This window comes from Nerophis ophidion, linkage group LG22, assembly GCF_033978795.1.
Source record: "Nerophis ophidion isolate RoL-2023_Sa linkage group LG22, RoL_Noph_v1.0, whole genome shotgun sequence".
Lineage (NCBI taxonomy): Eukaryota > Metazoa > Chordata > Actinopteri > Syngnathiformes > Syngnathidae > Nerophis > Nerophis ophidion.
Window position 1 is genome coordinate 8,305,812 of NC_084632.1, and position 19,916 is coordinate 8,325,727.

At 42.7% G+C, this 19,916-nt stretch overlaps 1 protein-coding gene across 3 annotated transcripts in view; it reads left to right on the forward strand.

The window, feature by feature from the left end:
* The first annotated feature begins 1,059 nt into the window (after positions 1–1,059).
* The window catches only part of mier2 (mesoderm induction early response 1, family member 2), a 64,295-nt gene continuing 45,438 nt past the window's right edge, over positions 1,060–19,916 (forward strand). For all 3 annotated transcript variants that reach the window (XM_061883188.1, XM_061883187.1, XM_061883189.1), the window contains exons 1-2: positions 1,060–1,156; positions 19,748–19,907. Coding sequence is in view for 2 of the 3 variants with exons in the window: in XM_061883187.1 (XP_061739171.1) it covers positions 19,881–19,907 (27 nt within the window). In the remaining variant the exon portion in view is untranslated. The remainder of the gene's footprint in view (positions 1,157–19,747; positions 19,908–19,916) is intronic.

Sequence of the window (19,916 nt, forward strand, 5' to 3'; positions counted from 1 at the left end):
TAAAAAGAGTATATACAAGTATTTAGCAGACTAACATACACAGTAAAACGAGTATATACAAGTATCTAGCAGAGAGTAACACACACAGTAAAAAGAGTATATACAAGTATCAAGAGAGTACTACACACAGTACAACGACTATATACAAGTATCTAGCAGAGAGTAACAAAGTAAAACGAGTATATTTTAGTATCTGGCAGAAGGTAACATACAGTAAAAAGAGTATATACAAGTATCCGGCAGAGAGTAATACACAGTAAAGAGTATATAAGTATTTAGCAGAGAGTAACACACACAGTAAAAAGTGTATATACAAGTATCTAGCTGAGAGTAATACACAGTAAAGAGTATATACAAGTATCTAGCAGAGAGTGACATAAAGTAAAACGAGTATATTTGAGTATCTAGCAGAGAGTAACACACAGTAAAAAGAGTATATACAAGTATCTAGCAGAGAGTAACACACAGTAAAAAGAGTATATACAAGTATCTAGCAGAGAGTGACATAAAGTAAAACGAGTATATTTGAGTATCTAGCAGAGAGTAACACACAGTAAAAAGAGTATATACAAGTATCTAGCAGAGAGTAACACACAGTAAAAATAGTATATACAAGTATCTAGCAGAGAGTAATACACAGTAAAGAGTATATACAAGTATCAAGAGAGTACTACACACAGTACAAAGACTATATACAAGTATCTAGCAGAGAGTAATACACAGTAAAGAGTATATACAAGTATCAAGAGAGTACTACACACAGTACAAAGACTATATACAAGTATCTAGCAGAGAGTAACATAAAGTAAAACGAGTATATTTTAGTATCTAGCAGAGAGTAACATACAGTAAAAGGAGTATATACAAGTATCTAGCAGAGTAATACACAGTAAAAGGAGTATATACAAGTATCTAGCAGAGTAATACACAGTAAAAGGAGTATATACAAGTATCTAGCAGAGAGTAATACACACAGTACAAAGAGTATACACAAGTATCTACTCGGGTAACACACACACACACACACACACACACACACACACACACACACACACAGAGAGAGAGAGAGAGAGAAAGAGAGAGCGGCGCTCCAGTCGAGAAGAGAGCGACAACATCCGGGACAGTGAGCTCGCGCAGGAGCGCAATGGCGGCGGAGGTAAGTGTGCGTGTGTGCGGGCCACAACGAGGCTGCTCAAGTCTCCCACTCGCGGGCTCAACGAGGCCGGTCGGCGGCGCTCGTCGAGCCGGACTCGAAGGCGTGTGCTTCGGCGGTTCGCTGGGCCAACTTCTCGCGGGGCGGAAGGTAGCAGCGCGGGGGTTAAAGTGTGTGTGTGGGTGGGGGTGGGGGGTGGAGAAATGGAGAAGCTCTCCGGCGTTTGGAGCCTCTCTGCGCCGCCTTAAAGAGCCACGCCACCCCCTCTCTGCCTGGGAGGAACCGCGCCGAGGTACTGTAGCTAACATCCGAAGAAAGGAGTCGACGCGGCCGCGCTCAAGTCGTCGCCTCAACTTTTCTCCTCTGGAAAAAAGTTGTTGTTGTTGTTGGTCTCCGTCGTGTCTTCTCTGGACATTTTCACTTCTTGCCTTCCCCGCCGGGAGGAGGAGGAGGAGGAGGAGGAGGCGTTCAGCACCGAGTGGCAGGAAAGCGCCCCTGGTCACACGCACGATACTTGTGCGTGTGTGTGGGTGTAAGTGTGTGTGTGTGCCCCCTGCTCACACACACACACACACACAAGTAGTGTTAGTCCTGGTCACACTCACACAAATAGTGTTAGGCCTGGTCTCACACACACACAAACACACAAGTAATGTTAGCCCTGGTCACACACAAGTAGTGTTAGCCCTGGCCACACACACACACACACACAAGTAGTGTTAGTCCTGGTCACACTCACACAAGTAGTGTTAGCCCTGGTCACACACACACACACACACACACACACACACACACACACACACACAAGTAGTGTTAGTCCTGGTCACACTCACACAAGTAGTGTTAGCCCTGGTCACACACACACACAAGTAGTGTTAGTCCTGGTCACACACAAGTAGTGTTAGTCCTGGTCACACACACACACACAAGTAGTGTTAGTCCTGGTCACACACACACAAGTAGTGTTAGTCCTGGTCACACACACACACACACACAAGAGTAGTGTTAGCCCTGGTCACACACACACACACAAGTAGTGTTAGTCCTGGTCACACACACACACACAAGTAGTGTTAGTCCTGGTCACACTCACACAAGTAGTGTTAGCCCTGGTCACACACACACACAAGTAGTGTTAGTCCTGGTCACACACAAGTAGTGTTAGTCCTGGTCACACACACACACACAAGTAGTGTTAGTCCTGGTCACACACACACACACACAAGTAGTGTTAGTCCTGGTCACACTCACACAAGTAGTGTTAGCCCTGGTCACACACACACACACAAGTAGTGTTAGTCCTGGTCACACACAAGTAGTGTTAGTCCTGGTCACACACACACACACACACACAAGTAGTGTTAGTCCTGGTCACACACACACAAGTAGTGTTAGTCCTGGTCACACACACACACACACACACACAAGAGTAGTGTTAGCCCTGGTCACACACACACACACAAGTAGTGTTAGTCCTGGTCACACACACACACACACACAAGTAGTGTTAGCCCTGGTCACACACACACACAAGTAGTGTTAGTCCTGGTCACACACACACACACACACACACAAGTAGTGTTAATCCTGGTCACACTCACATAAGTAGTGTTAGCCCTGGTCACACACACACACACACACAAGTAGTGTTAGCCCTGGTCTCTCTCACACACACACACACACACAAGCAGTGTTAGCCCTGGTCACACACAACTAGTGTTAGCCCTGGCCACACACACACACACACACACACACACACACACACACACACACACACAAGTAGTGTTAGTCCTGGTCACACTCAAACAAGTTGTGTTAGCCCTGGTCACACACACACAAGTAGTGTTAGTCCTGGTCACACTCACACAAGTAGTGTTAGCCCTGGTCACACACACACACAAGTAGTGTTAGCCCTGGTCACACACACACAAGTAGTGTTAGTCCTGGTCACACACACACACACAAGTAGTGTTAGTCCTGGTCACACTCACACAAGTAGTGTTAGCCCTGGTCACACACACACACAAGTACTGTTAGCCCTGGCCTCTCTCTCTCACACACACACACACACACACACACACACACAAACAGTGTTAGTCCTGATCACACACAAGTAGTGTTAGCCCTGGTCAATCAAACACACACACACACAAGTAATGTTAGCCCTGGTCACACACACACACAAGTAGTGTTAGCCCTGGTCACACACAAGTAGTGTTAGCCCTTGTCACACACAATTAGTGTTAGCCCTGGTCACACACAAGTAGTGTTAGCCCTTGTCACATACAATTAGTGTTAGCCCTGGTCACACACAAGTAGTGTTAGCCCTGGTCACACACAAGTAGTGTTAGCCCTGGTCACACACAAGTAGTGTTAGCCCTGGTCACACACAAGTAGTGTTAGCCCTTGTCACACACGAGTAGTGTTAGCCCTGGTCACACACAAGTAGTGTTAGCCCTTGTCACACACAATTAGTGTTAACCATGGTCAAACACACACACACACACACAAGTAGTGTTAGCCCTGGTCACACACAAGTAGGGTTAGTCCTGGTCACACAGACACACACACACACACACACACAAGTAGTGTTAGCCCTGGTCACACACAAGTAGGGTTAGTCCTGGTCACACAGACACACACACACACACAAGTAGTGTTAGCCCTGGTCACACACAAGTAGTGTTAGCCCTTGTCACACACAAGTAGTGTTAGCCCTGGTCACACACAAGTAGTGTTAGCCCTGGTCACACACAAGTAGTGTTAGCCCTGGTCACACACAAGTAGTGTTAGCCCTGGTAAAACACACACACACAAGTAGTGTTAGCCCTGGCCACACACACAAATAGTGTTAGCCCTCATCACACACATTTACAAATAGTGTTAGCCCTGGTCACACTTACTTTTTTTGCTTATGGTTGTCCATCGAGTCCGATGACACTGGTCTCACACACACACACACACACACACACACACACACACACACACACAAGTAATGTTAGCCCTGGTCACACACAAGTACTGTATGTCCTGGTCACACCCACATACAAGTAGTGTTAGCCCTGGTCACACACACACACACACACACACACACACACACACACACACACACACACACACACACACACACACACACACACACACACACACACACACAAGTAGTGTTAGCCCTGGTCACACACATACAAATAGTGTTAGTCCTGGTCACACACATATAAAAGTATTGTTAGCCCTGGTCACACACACACACAAGTAATGTTAGCCCTGGTCACACACAAGTAGTGTTAACCCTGGTCTCACACACACACACACACACACACACACACGTAGTGTTAGCCCTGGTCACACACAACACAAGATATTTTGAAGAAATATACTGGAACACTAGGGATTTTCCCCCTGATGACATCTTTTAAACAGACAAGAAGCAAGGAATCATGCAGAGACAGAGTTTAATTTGGCTCAACGAGGAGAGACCTTTTGGGTTGTACTCTTAGTTACAGATCCAACCTACGCTCTAAGGCAGTGGTTCTCAACCATTTTTCAGTGATGTACCCCCTGTGAACATTTTTTTTAAATTCCAGTACCCCCTAATCAGAGCAAATCAGTTTCTGATTTTTTAAATTGTATAACACTGCAAAATATTGCTCATTTGTAGTGGTCTTTCTTGAACTATTTGGAAAAAATATATAAAAATAACTAAAAAATGTGTTGAAAAATAAACAAGTGATTCAATTCTAAATCAATATTTCTACACATAGAAGTAATCATCAACTTAAAGTGCCTTCTTTGGGGATTGTAATAGAAATCCATCTCTTCCGGGCTACAATATACACCCCCGCCACGCCCCTCATTGTAGCTAGCCCGGAAGAATTAGGGCTGCATTAGATTCTGGGTATTCGTTCTGTTGTGTTTATGTTGTGTTACGGTGTGGATGTTCTCCCAAAATGTGTTTGTCAATCTTGTTTGGTGTGGGTTCACAGTGTGGTGCATATTTGTAACAGTGATAAAGTTGTTTATATGGCCACCCTCAATGTGACCTGTATGGCTGTCGATCAAGTATGTCTTGGAGTCCCTTCCGTGTGTCGGCAGAAGCCTCATGCAATACGTGACTGGGACGGCACACTGTTTGTATGGTGGAAAAGCGGACGAAACGGCAGATTGTAGAGGACACTAAAGGCAGTGCCATCCCGGCACACCCTTGATATTGTTGTCCAGGTGACAACCGGGAGAATTATTGCACCGAGAGATTGTCGGGAGGGGCACTGATATTTGGGTGTTTCCCGGAAAGATTGCGAGAGTTGGCAAGTATGTTGCTAGGGCGGGAAAGCTATACAAAGAAGGTGAATTCATTAAAAAGTGCATGTCAGATTTTTTTAAGAAATCTTTTCTTGCGGCCCAGCCTCACCCAGTTTCTGCATCCAGTGTCCCCCAGGGTAAATTGAGTTTGAGACCCCTGCTTTAAAGCATAACCAAGCATGCATCACTATAGGTCTTGTCTCAAAGTAGGTGTACTGTCACATCCTGTCACATCACACCCTGACTTATTTGGACTTTTTTGCTGTTCCCCTGTGAGTAGGGTTTGCGCTCCTATTTTAGTGGCTTTTTCTCTTTGTTTGGTATTTTCCTGTAGCAGTTTCATGTCTTCCTTTGAGCAATATTTCCCGCATATACTTTGTTTTAGCAATGAAGGATACTTCAGTTGTTTTTATCCTTCTTTGTTTGTCATGTCATGTTCGGATGTACTTTGTGGACACCGTCTCTGCTCCACAGTAAGTCTTTGCTGTCGTCCAGCATTCTGTTTTTGTTGACTTTGTAGCTAGTTCAATTTTAGTTTCGTTCTGCGTAGCCTTCCCTAAGCTTCAATGCCTTTTGTTAGGGGCACTTTTTGTTTATTTTTGGTTTAAGCATTAGACACCTTTTTACCTGCACCCTGCCTCCCGCTGTTTCCAACATCTACAAAGCAATTAGCTAATGGCTGCCACCTACTAATATGGAAGAGTATTACATGGTTACTCTGCCCAGCTCTAGACAGCACTGACACTCAACAACGTGGGTGTCAAACTCTGGCCCGCGGGCCCGTGTAATTTAATTTGGCCCTTGAGGCAATATCAATTTAGCATTAGAGCTGGCCCGCCGGTGTCATACAGCGTCGGTGCCGCTGTAACACCGCATTCACCGCTAATACTCATACTTGCCAACCCTCCTAATTTTCCCGGTAGACTCCCGAAGTTCAGTGCCCCTCCCGAAAATCTCCCGGGGCAACCATTCTCCCGAATTTCTACCGATTTCCACCTGGACAACTATATTGGGGGCGTGCATTTAAGGCACTGCCTTTAGCGTTCTCTACAACCTGTCGTCACGTCCGCTTTTCCTCCATACTAACAGCGTGTCACATAATATTTGTGGCTTTTACACAAACAGTCAACAGTCATACAGGTCAGACTGAGGGTTGCCGTATAAACAACTTTAGCACTGTTACAAATATGCGCCACACTGTGAACCCACACCAAACAAGAGTGACAAACACATTTCGGGTGAACATCCGCACCGTAACACAACAGAATAAATACCCAGAACCCCTTGCAGCACTAACTCTTCCGGGAAACTTCCAGCAAACTGACCTATAATTAACGTCTTATTCATATATTTTCTCTTGCTACTTCAAAGCTTGAATGTTTGGTTCATTTATTATTGTTATTTTATTTTCAAATATATTATTAGCCTGTGGAAAAAAATTGATATTTACCTCAGAAGATTGCAAATAGAAAAAAAGGCATAACATTTTTATTTAAATTTTATTTGATATGCCATTGATATTTTTAAAAATATTATTATTATTATTTGAAACTGGATTTTGCATGTCACTAAAGTTATATAAGCCTTACTTGTTCTATATTTCATGCCAAACTTGTATGGGTCCCTATTAAAAGGTTAATTTGTTCAACCTTGGCCCGCGGCTTTGTTCCGTTTAAAATGTTGGCCGACTCTGTATTTGAGTTTGACACCCCTGCTCAACAACAACAACACATAATTTGCAGACTATAAGTATCCATCCATCCATTTTCTACCGCTTATTCCCTTTCGGGGTCGCGGGGGGCGCTGGCGCCTATCTCAGCTACAATCGGGCTATAAGTACTGGTTTGCAAAAAGTATTTTTAACCCAAATAGGTGAAATTAGATCATCTCTTACGGCACACCAGACTATCTCACGAGACACTAGTGTGCCGCGGCACAGTGGTTAAAAAACACTGATGTAGCCTACAAGGAATTTTTTTAAATGTATGAACAAGAAAAAAGACCCCTTTTAAATATTTGTTGTGTAATGTGCAATGCAGTTACATCACAGTTTCTATTTATTCCAATTACACTTAGCTGGAGAAAATATTTATGTACGGCATTCATGTGCAGAGACTTTTTACATAATATATCAAATATATAATACAACCAAATGGTAGGTAGATGTGCATTTAAGCAAAGTGTGTTTTGATGCTACATAAACGCGGCACGACGGAGACATATATTAATTTAAGTATTCACTTTTTTTAGGTGATTAATATTGGCCTGTGGATTACTAGATTGCTAAAAGGACGGTTGATAAGCACCTGAAGTGTCATAATTACGACAATCAGCCGGATTAAAAAAAGATACTGACCGCTGTTTAAAAATTGACCGGTACTGATAATGCATGGGTAGAATAACACACAACATTGTGGTGACTATTAGGGCTGCACCGTTAATTTGATTCCAAAAAAGGTTTGATTTGAATTCGTTTGCTTTGATTATTTGTTTAAAGGCCTACTGAAATGAGATTTTCTTATTTAAACGGGGATAGTAGGTCCATTCTATGTGTCATACTTGATCATTTCGCGATATTGCCATGTTTTTGCTGAAAGGATTTAGTAGAGAACATTGACGATAAAGTTCACAACTTTTGGTCGCTACTAAAAAAGCCTTGCCTGTACTAGAAGTAGCAGACGATGTGCGCTTGACGTCACGGGTTGTGGAGCTCCTCACATCCGCACATTGTTTACAATCATGGCCACCAGCAGCGAGAGTGATTCGGACCGAGAAAGCGACGATTTCCCCATTAATATGATTGAGGATGAAAGATTTGTGGATGAGGAAAGTTAGAGTGAAGGACTGAAAACAAAAAGACAGGGCAGTGGGAGCGATTCAGATGTTATTAGACACATATACTAAGATAATTCTGGAAAATCCCTTATCTGCTTATTGTGTTACTAGTGTTGTAGTTAGGGTTGGGTATCGTTTGAATTCGAACGATTCCGATTCTTCTAGTACCATGTCGGGATAAATGTGTTTGACAAGTAGTCCCTGGAAGGCGATATGTATTTTGGGTTGAGAGTTTTCACCATATCCCTGCAAACATAAACAAACACGTAATGTTGCTGTTACTGTTTAGCCCAGTGTCAATTAGCTTAGCTTTAACGTTATTGCTTAACTAACCTAAATGTTGGAGATTCCACCTCTGAAAAGGGATGCAGTCTTTTGATTATGTGTGCAGTGACCTTTCTGTGGCACTATTCCATCCGTGGCACCGACATCTTCCCCATTGCCGCTACGGTGAACGGGGTACGCTGAGCACATCGCGGAGTCTGGCTAGCAAGTTGTGAATTGTCTATGAAAAAATATGCGGGCTAATTTGTTAGCTGCCTCAACGCTGGCGCAAAACATAATATTTATTGCATATTTATTGTTTTACTTACCGGATTCGGACTGCAGTCACCGGGGTGCCAGGCTAGGCGTCGGAGCCGGAGCCAGAGGAAGAGGCAGAGAAGGACGGTCGGCGCTGCGCGTCGAAGACGGGACACGCATTTATTTGTACTCCATGAATTGGAGGTGCTTCATCATGTTTAACGTGCACCCTCCTAAGCATGAAACAGTCCTGTCGCACGTGTAACATTTCGCCGATATATTTTTTTTTTAGTAAAATAAAGCCACACTTTCAACCGCCGATGCCCGCTATCCATGCTTGACTGACTCGCTCGGCTACATAGGCTCGGCTATGCTAACACTTCCGGCGCTGGGCGCTTTTTCGTTGGTGTTCAGCGGCTTCTTATTCCGGTCGGCGGACTTATTCTTTTTTTCCGGTCGGCAGACTGGGTATCGAAACTAGGAATCGAAATTTAAACTTTTGAACGATTCCGAGAGAATCGGAAAGTTAGTCCCGGTTCCAATCGATACTCGATACCCAACCCTAGTTGTAGTGAGATTATACTGTCGTACCTGAAAGTCGGAGGGGTGTGGCTGCGGGTGTGGTGACCGCCAGGGTCTCTGAGGGAAGCCACGCAGCTGCCTCTTTGACAGGTGCACGATGAACGGCGCAAGCTCCGCTCATGTATACGGTAAGAGCCGACTTATTACCACAATTTTCTCACAGAAACCTGCCGGTTGACCTGTGGTCGGGAACCATGTTCGCTCGACCGGTCTGTTCCATAGTAAAGCTTCACCTTCGGGAATGTAAACAAGGAAACACCGGCTGTGTTTGTGTCGCTAAAGGCAGCTGCAATACACCGCTTCCCAACTACATCTTTCTTCTTTGACGTCTCCATTATTAATTTAACAAATTGCAAAGGATTCAGCAACACAGATGTCCAGAATACTGTGTAATTATGCGATTAAAGCAGACGACTTATAGCTGGGATCGGGCTAGAAAAAAATGTCCGCTACAATCCGAGGCGTCAATTTACGCGTCATCATTCCGACATTTTCAACAGGATACTTCGCGGGAAATTTAAAATTGCAATTTAGTAAACTAAAAAGGCCGAATTGGCATGTGTTGCAATGTTAATATTTCATCATTGATATATAAACTATCAGACTGCGTGGTCGGTAGTAGTGGCTTTCAGTAGGCCTTTAATGCACGTTATTAATAATAATTAATTAAATCCTGTACGGCGTCGAGTGTCCTGAACTTTAAATACAAGGTTTCATTTGATGGAGCACACATGCGAGCGGTGGTGTGTGGGTACCAACAGCAAAGATTTAGGGTTTTTTCTACATTTATTAGGTAAAAAGAATGAAGGATATGGCTAATGAAAAAGTGGTTTATTTCAAATATTTTCCCTAAAACACGCATTGAGGCTAAAAAAAGGTGTTTTATTCGATTTGTGGATTAATCGGACAATCTAATCAATAAATTAGTCAATTACTAAAATGATCGAAAGCTTCAGCTCTAGTTAAGCTCAACAAAAAGGGAAATTACATTTTTGGGGGTATTTTTTTGATCCTAACATCCTGCTCATGTCTGCCCTGGTAGCCTGGCAAAAGTCTGTTTTGTTCTGTGAACGGGAAAGTATGGTTCGGTTGGTAGAGTGACCGTGGCAGCAACTTGAGGGTTCCAGGTTCGATCCCCACTTCCGCCATCCTCGTCACTGCCGTTGTGTCCTTGGGCGAGGCTTGCTCCCAGTGCCACCCACATTGCTTTAAATGGAACTTAGTTATTGGCTTTCACCATGTAAAAGCACTTTGAGTCACTAGAGAAAAGCGCTATATAAATATGATTCACTTATCTTCACTTGAACTTACACTATGTATCTCATGCAGTTGTTTTGGGGGGTTTGTGTGTGGTTTTGGGATCTGCAGCATTTTTCTTTTACGTTTGTTTTTAATCATGCACCGTTTATGTATTGGCAACATTTTCCTGTTTATGGTGTTTTTTGGGTTTCAGGTCATTTCTGTGTTTGAAGTGTTTTGATGTTGCTCTGGGTTTTGCAGACACAGGAATCTATACGTTGTCATTGTTGACTGTCTTTCAGATTAGTAACTGTGAGGTCAAACATCTCTGACCTCAGACTGGGATTGTGGAATGCAAATCGAAGTATGTAGGCTTTTTCACACAAAATGCCTGTCAGAGCCACAACAGTAGAGTTTCCTTTGCATTTTGTACAGAACCCAGAGAAGCAGGGGTATGTTCGCAATTGTGTGCACTTTCACTCCGATACATGGTATCCTGGGATTGACTGAGAAGTGACTTTCAGGTGTGCGACTTCAAACCCCGATCCCAGCATTGCAAAGTACCTTACACACAGGTGGCCATCCGCCCCTGTTACGGCTCTGAGACTACCACGGAAAGTTAGACATTTTGTAGAGAACAGTTGGAGAAAATAACTTAAACTGGTAATGGGATCGTTTCTAATTGATAACTTTGTGCACAGCAGTGGTGGAACCCACTTAGATGCAGTAAAGAGAGTAAGGTTGCAACAATTAATCGATCAATTTATATTCTTTTGCTTCAATTAATTGTTGAAGGGTAACCAATTAAATATTATGAAATCCGGACAGAATAAAATAAGGTAAAATAAGTTGAATAAAAGTTAAAGCATGGTATAATGAGTAAAAAAATAAGGTGAAAAGGATAAGTTATAGGTAAAATAAGGTAAATAGAAGGCAAAAATGGGTAAAAGAAGGTACTTAAAATGTAAATAGAAGATAAAACCAGGTAAAAATAAAAAGTAAAAGTAGTAAAAAGGTAGATAGAAGGTGAAAAATGGACTATAGTGGGTGAAAAAAGGTAAAGGGAATGTTACAATATAAATAAAAGATCAAATAAGGTCAATAAAATGTAAAATGAGGAATATAGAAGGTAAAAGAAGTAAATTAAAGGTTGAATAAGGTAATATAGAAGGTAAAGCTAGTAAATAAAAGGTCAAAGAAGGAATATAGAAGGTTATAATAAGTTGGAAAAATGGTAAAAGTAGAAAATGAAATGTAAAAAGGTAAATTCAAGGTAAAATAAGTTTAATAAAATGTAAGGAAAGGTTACTGGAAAGAAATAGTTAGATAGAAGGTAATTAGAAGGTTAAATAGAATCAATCAATCAAACAATGTTGATTTATATAGCCCTAAATCACAAATGTCTCAAAGGACTGCACAAACCACAACACGACTACGACATCCCCGGAAGAACCCACATAAGGGCAAGGAAAACTCACACCCAGTGGGACGCCAGTGACAATGATGACTATGAGAAACCTTGGAGAGGACCTCAAATGTGGGCAATCCCCCCCCCCCCCCCCCTCTCTAGGGGACCGAAAGCAAGGTTAATAAAATGTAAATAAGGAATATAGAAGGTAAAAAAGTTCAAATAAGGTAAATAGAAGGTAATGTAGGTTATGGCGAGTACCAAAATCCTTGTTTATTTTCGACTATTTCCCCAAAATACGCATTTAGGCTATAAAGTGTGTTTTATATGATTACTGGGATAACTGAATAAACTAATCGCAAGGTTACACGACTATTAAAACCATCGATAGCTGCAGCCCTAAAAGCGAGACAATCCAACCTGTATTTGTCGTGGTTTTAGATGGAGCTATTTAACACTGCCTCGAAATTGGTGTGTAGTTGCCATGTATGTTTGACTGAAAGGTATGAGGTTGGGCCTCAGAAATGATATCTCTGACTTCCTATCAGTCTCAGAATATGACATAGATTTGTGCATCCAATGGACCAGGAAGCGGCCTGCTAACTAAAAAACAATCCGACGTCATTAAGTAGCGGGTTTTCAAAATAAAGGGGATTACAGAAAATATCATTAGAACAAAGATCTATGGTTCTTATTTGATTGATTGATTGATACTTTTATTAGTAGATTGCACAGTTCAGTACATATGCCGTACAATTGATCACTAAATGGTTACACCCCAATAAGTTTTTCAACTTGTTTAAGTCGGGGTCCACGTTAATCAATTCATGGTACAAATATATACTATCAGCATAATACAGTCATCACACAGGTTAATCATCATAGTATGTACATTGAATTATTTACATTATTTACAATCCGGGGGGTGGGATGAGGAGCTTTGGTTGATATCAGTACTTCAGTCATCAACAATTGCATCAACAGAGAAATGTGGACATTGAAACAGTGTAGGTCTTATTTAGTAGGATATGTACAGCAATCAGAGAACATAGTGAGTTCAGATAGCATAAGAACAAGTATATACATTAGAAGTACATTTGAGTTGTTTATAATCCGGGGAGATGGGATGTGAATGGAGGAGGGTGTTAGTAAAGTGTTGATGTTGCCTGGAGGTGTTGTTTTAGAGCGGTTTTGAAGGAATATAGAGATGCACTTACTTTTATACCTGTTGGGAGTGCATTCCACATTGATGTGGCATAGAAAGAGAATGAGTTAAGAGCTTTGTTAGATCGGAATCTGGGTTTAACGGGGTTTGTGGAGCTCCCCCTGGTGTTGTGGTTATGGCGGTCATTTACGTTAAGGAAGTAGTTTGACATGTACTTCGGTATCAAGGAGGTGTAGCGGATTTTATAGACTAGGCTCAGTGCAAGTTATTTTACTCTGTCCTCCACCCTGAGCCAGCCCACTTTGGAGAAGTGGGTTGGATTGAGGTGTGATCTGGGGTGGAGGTCTAAAAGTAACCGGACAAGCTTATTCTGGGATGTTTGGAGTCTAGATTTGAGGGTTTTGGAGGTGCTGGGGTACCAGGAGGTGCACTCAAAGAACAATTTTAGAAGACTGAAACAAAAATGAAAATGCATTAAACACATTGAGCTTTTCTTGTTGCACTCAAATAACAATTTACAATTATACATACTACATCTAATCTGCCATAATCTAGGATTGGGTTAAAAAATCAATCAATCAATCAATCAATGTTTACTTATATAGCCCTAAATCACTAGTGTCTCAAAGGGCTGCACAAACCACCACGACATCCTCGGTAGGAAAACTCACACCCAGTGGGACATTGGTGACAATAATGACCCAGTGGGACGTCGGTGACAATGATGACTATGAGAACCTTAGAGAGGAGGAAAGCAATGGATGTCGAGCGGATCTAACATGATACTGAAAGTTCAATCCACAATGGATACAACACAGTCGCGAGAGTCCAGTCCAAAGAGGATCCAAGACACAGCAGCGAGAGTCCCGTTCACAGCGGAGCCAGCAGGAAACCATCCCAAGCGTAGGCGGACCAGCAGCGCAGAGATGTCCCCAGCCGATACACAGGCGAGCAGTACATGGCCACCGGATCGGACCGGACCCCCTCCACACGGGAGAGTGGGACATAGAAGAAAAAGAAAAGAAACGGCAGATCAACTGGTCTAAAAAGGGAGTCTATTTAAAGGCTAGAGTATACAAATGAGTTTTAAGGTGAGACTTAAATGCTTCTACTGAGGTGGCATCGCGAACTGTTACCGGGAGGGCATTCCAGAGTACTGGAGCCCGAACGGAAAATGCTCTATAGCCCGCAGACTTTTTTTGGGCTTTGGGAATCACTAATAAGCCGGAGTCCTTTGAACGCAGATTTCTTGCCGGGACATATGGTACAATACAATCGGCAAGATAAGATGGAGCTAGACCGTGTAGTATTTTATACGTAAGTAGTAAAACCTTAAAGTCACATCTTAAGTGCACAGGAAGCCAGTGCAGGTGAGCCAGTACAGGCGTAATGTGATCAAACTTTCTTGTTCTTGTCAAAAGTCTAGCAGCCGCATTTTGTACCAACTGTAATCTTTTAATGCTAGACATGGGGAGACCCGAAAATAATACGTTACAGTAGTCGAGGCGAGACGTAAAAAACGCATGGATAATGATCTCAGCGTCTTTAGTGGACAGAAGGGAGCGAATTTTAGCGATATTACGGAGATGAAAGAAGGCCGTTTTAGTAACGCTTTTAATGTGTGCCTCAAAGGAGAGAGTTGGGTCGAAGATAATACCCAGATTCTTTACCGTGTCGCCTTGTTTAATTGTTTGGTTGTCAAATGTTAGAGTTGTATTATTAAATAGAGTTCGGTGTCTAGCAGGACCGATAATCAGCATTTCCGTTTTTTTGGCGTTGAGTTGCAAAAAGTTAGCGGACATCCATTGTTTAATTTCATTAAGACACGCCTCCAGCTGACTACAATCCGGCGTGTTGGTCAGCTTTAGGGGCATGTAGAGTTGGGTGTCATCAGCATAACAGTGAAAGCTAATACCGTATTTGCGTATGATGTCACCTAGCGGCAGCATGTAGATGCTGAAGAGTGCAGGGCCAAGGACCGAACCCTGGGGAACTCCACACGTTACCTTAACGTAGTCCGAGGTCACATTGTTATGGGAGACACACTGCATCCTATCAGTAAGATAAGAGTTAAACCAAGACAGGGCTAAGTCTGACATACCAATTCGTGTTTTGATACGTTCTAATAAAATGTTATGATCGACGGTATCGAAAGCAGCGCTAAGATCGAGGAGCAGCAACATAGATGACGCATCAGAATCCATCGTTAGCAATAGATCATTAGTCATTTTTGCGAGGGCTGTCTCCGTGGAGTGATTTGCCCTGAAACCGGATTGAAAGGTTTCACATAGATTGTTAGACGCTAAGTGTTCATTTAACAGCTCCGCAACAATTTTTTCGAGGATTTTTGAAATAAAGGGAAGGTGAGACACCGGTCGGTAATTTACCATGAGGTCAGGATCGAGGTTAGGTCTTTTAAGAAGAGGATGAATAACCGCTTTTTTGAATGCTAGGGGAACAGTGCCCGAGGAGAGTGATAAGTTTATAATATTTAGCACTGATGGACCTAATAATACAAAGAGCTCCTTGATCAGTTTCCCAGGAAGAGGGTCAAGTAAACATGTTGTCTGTTTTATTCCATTTACACGTTGTAACAATTCCTCTAATGTTATTTCCTCAAAACGAGAGAAAGTATTTTGGAGGGTAGTATCCGCCGTAAATACAATCGTGTCAGTGTTAATAGAACCCCGTTGTAGCTGGGACGCATTGTCTTTAATCTCCTTTCTAATGACTTCAATTTTCTTACTAAAGAATTGCATAAAGTCATCAGCTGAGTGGGTTGAGCTACTGGAAGGAGTCCCTTGTTGGGTTAGCGATGCTACCGTACTAAACAAAAATTTAGGATCGTTTTTATTACGGTGGATGAGATTTGAGTAATATTTAGCTTTAGCTAAGGTAAGCATGCGTTTATAAGTTATTAAACCATCACTCCATGCTTGATGGTGCACCTCAAGTTTAGTCGTGCGCCATTTGCGTTCCAGCTTTCTACATAATAATTTCTGAGCTCTAGTTTCTTCTGTAAACCACGGGGTGCGCTTTTTTGGAGCCTTTTTTAACTTTAGCGGTGCTATGTTATCAATGGTTTCGCGCAGGGCGTCGTTAAAGTTGTTAGTGAGGTTATCAATAGAGCCCACATACTTTGGGAATGGTGCCATTACCGAGGGCAGTAGGTCAGCAAGAGTTGTCGTTGTGGCTGTATTAATGTTGCGGCTGCTATAGCAGTTATTATTATTATTAGTTTGACGAACATGCGTCTGAACCTCGAATTTTATAAGGTAATGATCAGACAATACTTTAGTATACGGGAGTATCGTAACTTTGGAAACGGTGATGCCCCTGACAAGCACTAGGTCTATCGTATTACCGTTGCGATGCGTGGGTTCATTTATTATTTGTGTGAGACCACAGCTATCAATTACAGTCTGGAGCGCTACGCACGGTGGGTCCGATGGGGTATTCATATGGATATTAAAGTCCCCCATTATGATTATATTATCAGCGTGTGTCACTAGATCAGCAACGAACTCTGAGAATTAATTAATAAAGTCCGAATAGGGCCCTGGGGGGCGGTAGATAACAGCCAGGTGTAGAGGCAGCGGTGTGACAGACCTCATAGTAAGCCCCTCAAACGATTTATATTTATTATTTATGTTAGGACTAAGGTTAAAGTTTTCGTTGTATATTAGTGCAACCCCCCCACCCCTTTTGAGCGGACGGGCAATATGCGCATGTGTAAAGTTAGGAGGACATGCCTCATTTAGCGCAAAAAAGTCGTTTGGTTTAAGCCAGGTTTCGCTGAGACCGATGACGTTAAGATTGTTGTCACTGATAATATCATTAACTAACAACGTTTTAGGAGACAATGATCTTATGTTTAAAAAACCTATATTATAGGTAGTGGGCTGTTTTAGGGAGTTTTTGATCAAATTATCCGTAGTAGCAATATTAATAATGTTGTGTTTATTATGCCCAGTGCATTTAGTATAGTTACGACCATATCTAGGAATTGATACGACAGGAATTTTCCGATTGTTTGATTGTTGCTTTGATAAACTGCACGCATCATGGTTAGCCTCCTCAGTAACGGGGATTTTCCGATTGTTTGTTTGTTGCTTTGATAAACTGCACGCATCATAGTTAGCCACCTCAGTAAAACACATGTCTAACTCTGAAACACTCAAAGCAGAAAAAACTTGTTCTAATTTAACAGACTCCTTACCCAGACCAGTAGTCTCGCATTTTCCATCTAAATCCGTCTTCGGGATGGAGGAAAGTGGTGTTCTGTGGGGATTAGCCTTCTGCTTTGTTTTTAGCCCCGCTCGGCATCCGCGTTTCCGATCACACCGCTGGCGTCTGCTCCGTAGACGGCCCCCGCTGCTACTAGACTCCCCTGCTTCACAGGCCGCTGGATGTAGCCGCCGATGTATTCCCATGCTAGTTAGCATGTTTAGCACGCCCGCGTCTATCAGTCCAAAACGGCCCGATGTGTCCACATCCAGAAGTGTCTGGCGGTCGTACGTGATCACGGAGTGACCACGATGTGAGCCAGCCATAAAGTTTGTGGAATTGTCCGGTATTTCTGCCAAATGTTCCATCTTTAGCAGGATCTCCTCGAGAGCGCAGCCCGTCCGGGCGCCGCCATCTTGGAAATATCAAAAAAGAACAGTATTGTTTATTGACATGGTATTACATGCTTCATGATTATTGTTGCCACTTGTAGTCTGTCTTTAAGACCAATACAATCATTCTTAAATACTAAAAAATCTATACTATAGCTGAAAGTAGACGGATAAGAAATGTAGCAGATAAAACACACATTGCTAAAGTTAAAGTTAAAACACACATTTTCGCAATTTGTTACAAACTTCAGTCATTTCACTTGCATTAAGTGGCGCTACGTGGGCGGTTTGGACTCCGCTACTAATTGCCATCAAGCCAACCAGCTGTGTGCGCGTCTACGTATCTACATGTGCACAACAGGAGAGCTAGTTATCTACACAACCTTTAATTAAACTAATTGTGCAGACCTGGTTGATTGTTATTTAAATGTTTACCTCAATTTGAAGCGCAGGTGGTCTTGCCACCTTGGGCGAGGCGTGTTTTAAAGGGGAACATTATCACCAGACCTATGTAAGCGTCAATATATACCTTGATGGTGCAGAAAAAAGACCATCTATTTTTTGAACCGATTTCCGAACTCTAAATGGGTGAATTTTGGCAAATTAAACGCCTTTCTGTTAATCGCGCTGGAGGCGATGACGTCAGAATGTGACGTCGCCGAGGTAACACACCCACCATTTTCATTTTCAACGGGTCTCAGCTCTGTTATTTTCCGTTTTTTCGACAATTTTTTGGAACTTTGGAGACATCATGCCTCGTCGGTGTGTTGTCGGAGGGTGTAACAACACTAACAGGGAGGGATTCAAGTTGCACCACTGGCCCGAAGATGCCAAAGTGTCTGCCGCCAGACCCCCATTGAATGTGCCAGAGTGTCTCCACATTTGACCGGGGATGCTAAGACAGACATGGCACAGAGATGTATGGATAACATGCAAATGCATTTGCAACGATAGTCAACGAAATCACAAAGGTGAGTTTTGTTGATGTTGACTGACAGCTAATCAATGCTAACATGCTACGCTAATCGATGCTAACATGCTATTTACTGGCGGTGCTAAAGCAGACATGGAACAGAGATGTATGGATAACCTGCAGATGCATTTGCAACTATATTACGTTTCCTTCCACTCACATTTAATGCCAAACAAACACTTATCAATCGACGGATTTAAGTTGCTCCAGTGTCTAAAAGACGCGAAAGTCCTGATCGTTTGGTCCGCATATTTTACCGGCGATGCTAACGCAGCTATTCGGCCATGCTATGGCTATGAATAGCGTCAATAGCTATTCGCTCAATAGCTTCAGTTTCTTCTTCAATATTTTCATACTCCAACCATCTGTTTCAATACATGCGTAATCTGTTGAATCGCTTAAGTCGCTGAAATCCGAGTTTGAATCCGAGCTAATGTCACTATATCTTGCTGTGGTATTCCCATTGTTTGTTTACATTGGCAGCACTGGGTGACGTCTCAGGGAAATGGCCAGTGTCTTCGCAGAGAGCCGAAAATAAGGCACTTTAAAGCTTTATTTAGGGATATTCCGAGACCGGTAAAATTTTGAAAAAAAACTTCAAAAAATACAACAAGCCACTGGGAACTGATTTTTATTGTTTTTAACCCTTTTGAAATTGTGATAATGTTCCCCTTTAAAGCACTTCTTGCAACGTGGCGCTTCCGTGTTTAAAGTGTCATCTTTATTGATAGTTTTGAAACCCAAATACCTCCATGTTGCCCGCTTTCCTCTCCTCGCTGTTTCTGCTTGTGTGCGCTCTGACACACTCAACATGCCCCGCGGTTTTATAGACAAACCTTGTTTTTCAAAGTTATTATCAGTAGCCCAAATGAACTTCTTCACTAAATCACTAAATCGTGGCCTAAAACCTGTGCTGAGTGCTTTATGTGACCACTCTGGCTTCTCTCCACAGGCGAGCCGAGGGCCTTTTGGACCTGGCCGCCAAAGTTGCAGCTGAGTCGAGACGCTGAGGTATCGCGATGAGGGCACTCGGTCGCAGAAGTTGGAATCTGAACCGGAGTTGAAGGAGAGGCGCTCCTCATCCAATGAAGATGGCGGCCCAGTCCCAGACCGTAAGTTCT